The following is an 11,947-nucleotide window of genomic DNA, read 5'->3' as shown; positions in this document are numbered from 1 at the left end:
GCCGCGCCCTCAAGACATGGCTTTTTCAGCAAGCGGGCCTGACCTAGGGAGGATTTTAGGTAGGGATAATTTTAAAAGTATTTTAATTGGAAACACAGCTTGTAATATTTGGTTTTAATTCGGCTTTTATCGGGGTTTATTTTCTGTATTTTTGTATTTTTGTATTTTGTAATTTTTTTGTATTTTGTGTATATTATTTATTTTTAATATGCTGTGAACCGCCCTGAGTCCTATGGGAGAAGGGCGGTATACAAATTAAAATAATAAAATAAATAAATAAATAAATAAAATATCCTACACAGGAATAGTTGTTTGGTAGTTACTGCCGTCACCCCATATCTTCCTTTGGCATCCTCATACCTAACTTGGTTCATGAAAGAAACAGAACTGCCACAACCTATGTTGTCCTTATTTACAAAATATATGCCCTAATTTCAGCTCACATGAAGTTAATAAAAAATGAAATAAGCTTCTTGGCAGCAAGTAGATATGTTCTTTTTGTGTAGGGCAAAAAGATTTAACTAAAACACATACCTGTAGACACAAATGAAGATCAAATTCTAATGTAGTATTCTAACTAAACTGGATTACTTATTAGCTATTTCTTTTTAAATAAAACCCTCTCAAGCAAAATCCTCAGCTTTTTTTCCCTTTTGAACTCTCCCAGTTAGACTTTAGATGGCTAATAGAGTTACTGGGGAGATGTTATCCCAACTCAAATGCAGCTTCATCCTCCATTTCCCAGGAATTTGATTGAAATCTTCTAAATCTTGCAAAAAGGAAAGATTTCAGGAAAAAGTATGTTTCACATATGTGATAGAGAGAGTATCTGTTCCTCTGAATATTGATTGAAATATTGATTATCAAATGAATGCAGTGTTTTTATTCTACACCTTCATTGCAGCATCAATCAAGAAAAAGAAAGTTATCCAAATATGTTCTAATGTTCAGCTTATAGAAACTAATATTTCCAAAGTCATACTTTCTCAGTGCAAAATGTTAATCAAAATGAATTCATATTTTGTATTCAAAACAATACAAATAGATCAAGTCAAATCTTGCAAACAAATACTTTTTAATGAAAATAATGAAGTATAATTATATATTATGAATGGATACCATTTTAATAAGTGAATAAATAAATGAAATATATATTTTCATACCTTCCTTGCTTGTAATAAGATGTGTTTTGGATTATTTACTAGTATTCATGTGATTTATTAGGGCTCTTTCCGGATCTACACATTACCGGATGATCCAACTGTACCAACTCCTCCTCGGCAGTTTCGTGAGTTACCAGACAGTGGGCCTCAGGAGTGTATTGTACGGATTTATGTAGTACGAGGCTTAGAACTCCAACCTAAGGATAATAATGGACTGGTAAGTTATTGTCTCCAGCCAATAGTACTGATTAGAGTAGTGTTTCTCAATCTCAGGAAGGTTAAGATGTCTGGACTTCAATTCCCAGAGCTCTTCAGTTAGCATGCTGGCTGGACAATTATGGGAGTTAGAGTCCAGACATCCTAAAGCTGTTGAGGTTGAGAAACACTGGATTAAAGCAGTAGCCCCAACCTTTCTGGCTCCAAACACCGCTGGCAGCGTGTGTGCGTGTGCATTGGGAATAGTCTTATGCATGCAAACTAGATCCCGCACATATGCAAATGACGTTTCATGGACTCACATGCCATTTGGTTCCCAACAGGCCGTGGACTGGTACCGGTGTGTGGAATGGTACTGGTCTGTGGACCAGGAATTGGGGACCCCTGGATTAAAGCATTGCGGTTCATTAACTGGGAAATGATGAGTTGGAATGTAATTGACAGGAATGAATAAATATACAATGATATGAAGTGTTCCTCAATAAATGAGTTTCACTAGAGGTTTCTGTAAAATGCCATTCATCGTGATCTGTCTCATAATGATTTGGAGGAAACGAATAAGATAAAGTTTTTGTAATTAATGCCTTAATGGAGCAATTAAGTGCAACACAAGTAAATCCCTGGCAATTAATTGAAAGGATTTGAGAACATAGCCACCATCTTGATTGAAATCTGTGGAAATTTAGAATTTTTCTCTGTCCTCAACAGCTATGAATTTAACATTTATAATCTATTTTTGATCAGTCAAGCAATGAATGTTAATATATTTTTAACATTATTAACATTATTATTAACACTAACAACTTTTTTGTTTATTTGTTTCCAAATAGTGTGATCCTTACATTAAGATCAGCTTAGGGAAAAAAATTGTTGAGGATAGAGATCATTACATTCCCAATACGCTGAATCCAATTTTTGGCAGGTAATTAAAATGTTCCTCCTTCCCTTGTAATTATAACTTGTATACAGAATACCAGCTTGGGATCATTCTATTAAAATAGTAAAAGAAATAATTGTGAATTTATTTTCATATATGCAAAAATAGGTAGAGGGTGTGTGTGACATATTTTCTGGTTTTTTTCTGTCGTTTCTGTTTATTTTAGCTAGAGAAGATCCTTAGTTGGATTAAAACTCAGAGAATAATTGTGATAGAATAGAATTGTTCCCAAATGAGCAAAAGTTCCCTTGTTTAAAATGTTCTTCTGATACCTGTAGAGGTACTCTGAAACAAATATTCTGGAAGTGCAATTAAAGATTTTGGAAAACAATGGAAAATTTAATTGATTTAACAAATGAGGTATATCTGCACACTCTGATAACATAAGAAGTATTTTTCATAGAATCATAAGGTTTTCAAGGAACCTTGGAAATCTTCTAATCCAACCCCTTTCCTAAGGCAGGGATTCTTACAATTTTCCAGACAGGTGGCAATCCAACTTTGCTTGTAAACGTCCAGTAGTGCAGGACCCATATATTCAAGAGCAGTTTTTCTCACTGCTTTCTCACTAATAGTTCTCCTGATTCTGAGTTTGGATTTCCTCTATAAAGCTTCAGTTCTTGTCCTTCCTTTGGACATTATGTAGAATAAATCTATATCCTTGCCCTTCAACTACTGGAAAACCATCAATATTACTCTTTTGTTTCAAATAACAGTTCTTCAAACTACTCAGTTATGTGAGCAGTGCTAATTATATGTTAGTGAGCTTTGTTTAGCTTTTGAATAGCACTTTTCTGGAACTAAAATTTACTAGCCATGTCTTCATTTAGAATGTATGAACTGAGCTGCTTCTTGCCTCAAGAGAAGGATTTGAAAATTTCTGTCTATGACTATGATCTGATGACTCGAGATGAAAAAGTTGGTGAAACTACAATTGATCTGGAAAACAGATTCCTCTCCCGCTTTGGATCTCATTGTGGGATACCACAACAATATTGCATGTAAGTCTTTCCTATCCCAATTAGTCTTCCGTGGGTCCTGCTAAAAACCAAATCCTGGCTTAATCCTATGGCATAAGCCACCTAGAATGTGATTGACTGACACACTAGTCAGTCAATTATCCAATAGATCTGAGTGATTTATTCATAAAAAATTAGGTGGGTTAGCATTTATCTTTCTCTTATTTGATTTTTTAAAGATGTGTAGTATGATTGGAATTGTACTTATTTCTTTTAAACTATAACAAGATATGGAAAAAATGTAGTGTATAACTTCTGGAATTCTTTCCAACTTCTTTCAGACTCCAGTAGCATCTGTATTTTCTTCAATATAACAGCATAGCATCTTTTATTTCTATGTGTCTTTTGTTCTTGTGTTGCATTTATGTGTTTCTACCGTATGTATATATTCACTAGGAAGCATAGTATGAACTGCATGCCCTCTGCTGTGCATCAGATGGAAGTGATGTTAGGAGAGCTGACCAGCAATGTTCTTTGCAAATGCCTCTTTCATAGGAATGCATTGGGAGGGATTTTTTTTCTGGAATGTTTTTCTACGCAATCTCATACTGAGTTTTCAAGTCTGATCTTTCTTTTGCTAGCTTTTCCCTGATACTAAATTGCCCCTGTCCAAATCTAAGAACTCTCTTTTCAAAGTTATCTTATAATGTCACTGTCTTTTGCCCCTTTACATAATATCTTTCCATGTGACCTTGGGTGGGAACAAATAAATATGTCCTATATGATCATACCCCAAAAAACCCTTCCTGAAACGACTTCTCCTACAGTTCTCCTACACAAAGGTTTGTGTGTGTGTGTGTGTGTGTATAAAATGATATTTCTATATTAAAAATCCAAAAGGAAGAAAACCACAAAGCAGGAAGCAGATAAATGGGTGTGAATTTATCCTGATCTATTTAGCCCTTACCCCATACAAGCAATAAAAGCTGATAAAAAGAGTACCATCCCAACATCATTAAAAAAACAATGTTATTAAAAGCATTGTCTTGTTTCTGATAGACCTTCATAGATAAATTTATCATTGTATTTCTTTGTTAAATTGCCAATTGTCATATAAAACCAGAGTTTAAAGATTTAATTTTTGTAATAAACAGGATAATTAAAACTTTGATTTTAGAAAGTTACAAGCAAGAGTCCAGATAAATTTGAAGTAAGATTTTGGAATTAATTTTAAGAATCTTTCCTATGGGAAAATGCTTTTGTTTTGAATTCTTAAAAAAAACCATAATAAGACTTTGAAAATTGGACACTAGAGCAGGGGTGCAAACTGCCGGCCCGTGGGCCGGTTGCACCATATAGAGGCCATACCCACCCCAGCTCTGGCAATACAAAAAAAGTCACGATACATCACGACACATCACGTGACATGGCGAGTTTGACACCTATCAATTAAAGATTACAATTAAAGGAGAAGAACACTTAAATTTGTCTTACAGGTATAGAATGAAGCAAAATATCTTACCATTAGACATACTGAAGGATATTTTGAGTAATAGACAGAAATGTTAATTTTAAGAGTTGCTGCCTTTGTAGATAGATTATATTTTTAAAATGTTATGGACGAACAATAAAATTTTATCTGAAAAGATTGAGACTGAGTTGAAAGTGGATTTTAAAATCTCCGGCTACAAGAAAGATATGGAAAAACATGTTACATTGGCCATACAAAAGAAACTTCATAATTAAAAGGTGTATCCAGATAACAAACAGAAAGAATGATCTGCATAATCTTCCAATTTGGATTTACAAAAAAGGCTTGTTTAAGCTTTGAAGAATTTTGTGAGAAGAGACAAAGACAAAATTAAAACAAATCAAGTTACTCTCTTTTTTATTAGTTTCCATTAGTTTTTGCGATTGTAATTTTTAATAAGTTATTTTTTTAAAAAAAACAGAGATACGGAAACAACTTGAAAACCACAATTAATTAGTTTTTTTTTAATCTAAACTATCACCAACTAAACATTTACACTACAATTCTGTAAACTCAAACAGTGTTTTCCAAGAAATTTCATTTACAAACTCCTTTGGAATTTAATTTAGAAAAGCTCCCTTGTTGAAATCAATAGAAAATCTTTTTGAGTAATTCCATATATGCATCATTGCTTCTCTACGTTTCTTGAAAAATGAATTTTAAAAAAACTAAAAATGGTTTTTAGGAGTTTTTTTATTTTAAATCTTACATTATTTGTCGGGTTGATGGTACCGCTTTTTTTTCTTTTTCTTCCTTCCACCTACCTACCTTTTTTTTTTTGCAAGCAGTAGAATTTTACATCAGTCACATCTAAGAGTAACCAAAGTATGCATGTCCGAAACTATAATGCATTTATTCCAAAATGTGTTTTGTTTTCTATAAAGTTCAGGTATCAATACTTGGAGAGATCAATTAAAACCAACACAACTTTTGCAAAATCATGCCAGAGTTAAAGGCCATCGTACTCCAGTCCTTTCTGAAAATGGAAAAAGAGTTAGTTATGGAGGAAGGGACTATACTTTGGAAGAATTTGGTAAATCCTGGTCTATTTACTGAGTGTTACTGATTCATATTTGTAAAATCTCCATTATGCTTTTAACTGTATCAATGTGGATTGTAGAGTTGCATTTATGGATAGTCCTAGTTTAGCAGTCACAAATGAGACTAGCAACTTGGTTGTTAAGTAAAGTGGTGGCTAAGTGAAATTGTGACAGTAATTATTATTTTATTTCAGTTTTCCTTTGCTTTACAGACTTGTGAATATTGTAAATGCAAGCACTGATCACAAAGTTACCTTGTCATCATTGTCATAATTATGAACAGTTGCTAAATGAGGACATTGCTAAACAATGACTACTCATATACTGCATAAGAGGCTGTGATTTGGGATGCCAACTCAGCAATGCTCAATGGACTTTTCTCTTGTACACTAGGGAAAAGTGAAAAAAATGTTTACATAAAATGTAAGGGGTCCTTGGTGCTCTCTAAACTTGCTTGTTTTCTTGCAGACGTTTCATTAACCAAACTAGGAAACATTATCAGTGTGAAGTGTGGTTTGCTGTCTGTTTATATTCTAGTAGCTTGCCCTGTCAGTTTTGGTGGGGGCGATTTTAGAGATTCTTTGTTTGGGCTGTTTACTGTTGACTTCTTTGCCATTATGTAGAACAAACAGGCAGAAGACTGGCAGAACGCATCCATGAACACCAACTAGCAGTTAGAAGACATAATGAAAACTCTTTCATATACAACATATAGACAGACTTAACCATAGTTTTAATTCGGAAAATGTGACCATCCTAGAGCAAGCCAAGTCCCAAAACACCAGGGAATTTCTAGAAGCCTGGCACTCTGACAAATTAGCCACCAATAGACACATAGGCATTAACAACATCTATAGACTATGCAAAAGAGACAATCAACAAGCCAAAAAGGGAACAAAAAGACCCAGGCACTTCTCCACCAACAATCACCACCTACATCAGCATAGATTAACTCCAAGATTAATATCAGACCAACAGTCAAGTAAACAATGCCCCAATCAAGAAACTGCCAAAGAAGTCAACAGTAAACAGCCTAACCAAAGAATCTCTAAGACCACGCCCACCAATACTACATGGCAAGTCACTAGAATATAAATTGACAGCAAACAGCACTCCTTATTAGCACTAATGATGTTGCCTAATTTGGGTAATGAAACGTCTGAAGAAAACAAGCAAGCTTAGAGAGCACCAAGGACCCCTCATTTCAACCCTGAGCTACAAATGTTCTCCTTTGTTGGTGTTACATAAAATGTGTCAAAAATTTGAATCCCATATATTTTAGATTTAAGGCATCCCATGTAGATATATTCTGAAACCAATATGTAGATGCAGTGGTATGTGAGAAAGACCTTGAGAGACAAGGCAAAGAAAGGATTACTAGGGAAAGGTCAAGTAAGAGAGTGCATAGCCCACAGCTGTATAATGGGTGGAGAAAGAGACTCAGAAGAGACCCTCCCTAGCTTTCCAGGCCTTTAAGGAGATAGCAGGAGATTTGTACTTTCAGATTTGCAAGATTCTGTAAATGTACTCTTACAAATAAGGTAGAATTAGCTTATCTGATCATGTTTCCTGTCTGGTCTATTTAGAAAGGTTGACAGCAGCTGGAAATGTCTACTTTCAATGATCTGTAGTGAGGTTCTTGTGATTTTCATTGATTCACTTGATTTCAGAGGTAAACAAAACATTGCATGAGCATCTGGGACCTGGAGAAGAAAGACTGGCTCTTTACATTCTCAGAACTCAGGGCTTGGTGCCTGAGCATGTGGAAACCAGAACCCTGTACAGTACTTTCCAGCCCAACCTTCCACAGGTATTACAATTTTTTTTTCTTTCTGTTCATGAGAATGAAATCCATGAAATAGCTAGATACAAAATGATTCCTACAATAGTTAAGTACTTTTCTATTCTTGCATCCTTTTTTTGTCAGTAATATAGGGATATGATAATTTTTTAGGGATATTCAGGTATATGTCTAGGAAAAGTCCATTAGGAAACACAGCATGTAAATTAAATAAATAAGTTGTGTTCCATAACATGGTCTCCTGCCATGTGCTTTTTCTGATGTAGCTGACTACATAACACTTGATACCACATATTGTATTATGATTACTTTGTTTCATTCAGCTAGGGAGACCTGCATTAGAAGGTAATATGCACACACCTTGTAATGCTATTTTTTAAAATAATTCTTACAGTGAAATATAGCACACACAATTAAAAATAGTAGAAATATATAATAATCATCAGATTATCATTATGGGAAGTACCATGTGAAGGATGCTTCTGACACCTAAAATGAATGTAATTTCAAAGCCATCCCACTGTGCATTTTATTATGACTTGTTATTATGAATCAGAGTCTAAAGGGCTGTTTGGCGTATGTCCTATGAATGGTTTTCTTTTCTTAGAAGCGCTGTTCCCTACTCTCCTGCATTATACTGCAAAATGCTTTTGAAAAACCTGTTAATTTTAATCATAGTTTGTCCTTTGAAAATAAAAGAATTAGGTGGAACCCCTGTTTAGCACAATCCAGCCAAATATGATCTGGGTATGCAGAGTGAATTCTTAGGAGAGTTGCATCCAGGTCATATCATCAAATTAGAATACTGATAGGTTAAGAGATGGGTTTTCTTTTCTTCTTTATTTAAAATAAAGTCTGACATGATCATTATCTTACTGATACAGGGAAAGCTTCAAATGTGGGTGGATGTTTTTCCCAAAAGCTTGGGCCCTCCAGGTCCTCCTTTTAACATCACTCCTCGCAAGGCTAAAAAGTGAGTAAGCTTGGCTGAAGTTTGTAGCACGCTATTTCGTGCCCAGAAATACTGATCCTTTCAAATCCTTTCAAGACGAATAAGAAGTTCGCCTTGCATTCTGTTCTCTGCTATTGCCCCTTGTCACCATCGATTAATTCAGAGGGAAGCAAATATAAGAGCATTAAGCCTTACCACTTTATTCTTTCCATTACTTGCATTACAGGTATGAACTACGGGTGATAATTTGGAACACCAAGGATGTCATTCTGGATGAGAAAAGCATAACAGGAGAAGAAATGAGTGACATCTACGTTAAAGGGTAACAATGACTTTGGCAAGACTTGTTGAAAATAGGAAAGTATTATTTAGTGTTACTGAACCTGGTCACCTTGCCCTGTTTGGAAGTATTGGAATGAATATCATGCAACATTCACATTCCATCATTTGGCCCATTGTCAAAAAGCATAAATTTGGATGCAAGGCTGTACAGTGTTCTTAGATTAGAAAGAACAGTCCAGTGTTCTTAATCTTGACAAGTTTCAGATGTGTGGACCTTATCTCCCAAAGTTTCCCCACCAGCATGGAGAACTGGGAATTGAAGTCCACACATCTTAAAGTTGCCAAGATTGAAAAATACTAGATTGGTCAGTTCCATAGACTACACAGCCCAATCCGCTTGTTTCTGCCTTTCAGGTGGATGCCTGGCCACGAAGAGCACAAACAGAAAACAGATGTCCATTATAGGTCCCTTGATGGGGAAGGGAATTTCAACTGGAGATTTATTTTTCCTTTTGATTATTTTCCAGCGGAACAACTCTGTACAGTTTCAAAAAAGGTATGGACACTAAGGACAACTTTGCAATAACTAATGCACACAAGAATGAGCCTATAAGCTCGTATTTGTTTTAATGAAACTGTGAAAACCATTGTACACAGATCTGTATGGGATACTTTTAGCTTGTGCTGCTTCTCCGGTGTACTCAACCACTTCTTCATCCATGGAAAAAAAGAATTATGAATTAATATTTTTCCCTAAGGAAGGAAAAGCAAGGAGATGGTGTATGGGAAGGGCAATTTTGATTAGGAAAGAGAAAAGAAAGGAACACAGCTCTTCCCTTTGCTGTTTTTTCACTAAAGGCTTTCATCTTCCATGCCCACTTTTCATTTAAAACAACAACAGTCAAGTATGCTTGTCATGTAATGTCTCATTTGAAAGTTATTACATGGTGCAAGATAATAGCCTAGAAATATAAGACAAGTCACTTTAAGACTGATTATGCCTGTCAGCGGGCAGTGTTTCCTGTGATTGCAGCAAGTACCCATCCCACCTTATTTATTTATAAAAAAATTTGGTTGCTCATCTTTCCACAAGGTAACTCTGAGCGCTTACAATCATAAATGATAAATATATATACACTAAAAACATAAATGAATTAAAACAAGCGAAACATTACAATCCAATTAAAGATGGGGAGGCCGGGGGCAGGATGGGGGGGAGGAATCTGTTGTAAATCAATCACTTCCACTGTGATGTTCCCCCATTAGAGCCCCAAAGTAGCTGGCAGAGCCAGTCGTTAGGCTGTTGCGGAAGGTCAGTGGATTGAGGCTGACATCACAATTGGGGGGGGGGCAAGATGTTCCACAGAGCAGGTGCAATGGCAGAGAAGGCGCTTCTTTTGGACCCTGCCTGCCAGAATAATTGGGCCAACGGAGCCCATAGGATGCCTCCTCTGCCAGCATGGGTGGAACAGTGGGAAACCTTATTAGCTAATATTTATTTCTGTATCTATAAAAATGCTTTCTCTCCTTTTTTTTACTGTAGCAATGAAAATAGAAGGAAAGTTCAATTTTTCAGGCAAATGTTTTTACAAAAAATTGAAATGACAAAAAGCATTGCCAGATATTGAAAACAATGAAAAGCTATATTCAATTCAAATTAAAAAGACTGAGTAAAACATAATCAAAGATTTTTAAATGAGTCAGAACAATTGAGCCTTCAAAATCTTTTCCATGAACTACAAAGGATGTAACCCAGATTGGGGCAGGGGGGTGTCACAGAAAGGAGCCCTCCTCCTAATTTTCATTCTGTTTTGCATAATTTTGCAAAATGCAGGGGATGCAACTGATGCATGGGACCACATAGTGTGCTGAAAGTTTAACACAGTTCAACATAGATTGTTAGTGATTTACCAAGCCCAAATCATAGAATTGCTCCTAATCCCTAATAGGTTCCACACTTAAATTAGAAGGCAAAAAGGGTCACACATGTGGCACCTATCTGCAACACAGATTTATGTTTTCCCAGGATCATGCAGCATTGTCACAGGTTCACAGCAGAAAAAATAAGTTGTCAAGAATTTGTTTGTACAAGATTGACTGAATCTAGTTTATGTGTATGTTCCTTGAATGCAAAGTGTTTAACCAGCTTTCAGTGGTCAGAGTATCACTGGCTTGAAATACAGAGAACTGAAGCTAGTTGATCTTCTTTAATCTCTGTAGCTTTTCTTCAGTCAGAACTGAAGTGCTGCTGATAGAAAGTGGTAGATGGGTGAGGCTAAGAGCACGTTTGCAAAGATGATGAGGGAAATACATTATAAATTCCTTCTGTTCTGATTCTGGCTCTTAGGAACACTTCTGGAGTCTTGACAATACTGAATTCAGAATTCCACCCAAGCTGCTTCTTCAGATATGGGATAATGATAAATTTTCTTTGGATGATTATCTGGGTATGTATAAAGTATTTTGGGATAGGGAAAGTTATGCCCTGAAGTTTTGTGTGCCGAAATATCCTGAGATAATAACAATGTTCTCTTTTCCTGCCTCTTCGCTTTTCCTTTAGGTTTTGTTGAACTTGATTTGCATAACACCGTGGTGCCAGCAAAGGTTTCACAAAAATGCAGTTTAGACATGATTCCAGAATATAAGCCAATGAACTTGATGAAGAATGTTAAGACTGCTTCACTCTTTGAGCAAAAATCCATGAGGGGGTGGTGGCCATGCTATGTCGAAAAAGATGGTTCCCGTGTTTTGGCTGTAAGTTTCTGTTAATACTCCTTAATCCTTAGGTTTTCATTTCAGAATGGGACACATCACTATGGCCAACTCACCATGGCTAATACACCACAGAACAACTTTCTGTAGCCAACTCAAAACAACTCAATGCGGGATAACTCAACACAGGGACAAGTGATTTGCAGCAGGCCTTGTCTTGCTTTAGATTTGAGCCTTCTCAAGTTAGAAATCCTCGGGTCCAAACCTAAAGCAAGACAAGGGCGGCTATAATTCATCTCTCTCTCTCTCTCTCTCTCTCTCTCTCTCTCTCTCTCTCTCTCTCTCTCTCTCTCT

General features: G+C 36.0%; 1 protein-coding gene across 1 annotated transcript in view; it reads left to right on the top strand.

The window, feature by feature from the left end:
- Window positions 1-11,947, top strand: part of MYOF (myoferlin) — a 109,827-nt gene that overhangs the window by 93,618 nt on the left and 4,262 nt on the right. Inside the window, exons 42-51 of the mRNA XM_015811292.1 lie at window positions 1,225-1,380; window positions 2,210-2,301; window positions 3,147-3,317; window positions 5,691-5,839; window positions 7,517-7,656; window positions 8,532-8,620; window positions 8,826-8,921; window positions 9,296-9,437; window positions 11,229-11,328; window positions 11,442-11,635. Of these exons, the coding sequence (XP_015666778.1) occupies window positions 1,225-1,380; window positions 2,210-2,301; window positions 3,147-3,317; window positions 5,691-5,839; window positions 7,517-7,656; window positions 8,532-8,620; window positions 8,826-8,921; window positions 9,296-9,437; window positions 11,229-11,328; window positions 11,442-11,635 (1,329 nt within the window). The remainder of the gene's footprint in view (window positions 1-1,224; window positions 1,381-2,209; window positions 2,302-3,146; window positions 3,318-5,690; window positions 5,840-7,516; window positions 7,657-8,531; window positions 8,621-8,825; window positions 8,922-9,295; window positions 9,438-11,228; window positions 11,329-11,441; window positions 11,636-11,947) is intronic.

The sequence above is a fragment of the Protobothrops mucrosquamatus genome, unplaced genomic scaffold (genome assembly GCF_001527695.2).
Source record: "Protobothrops mucrosquamatus isolate PMUCROS unplaced genomic scaffold, P.Mucros_1.0 scaffold36, whole genome shotgun sequence".
NCBI lineage: Eukaryota > Metazoa > Chordata > Lepidosauria > Squamata > Viperidae > Protobothrops > Protobothrops mucrosquamatus.
The sequence above is the reverse complement of the archived record's forward strand: the minus strand, read 5'-3'. Positions and strand labels throughout refer to the sequence as shown.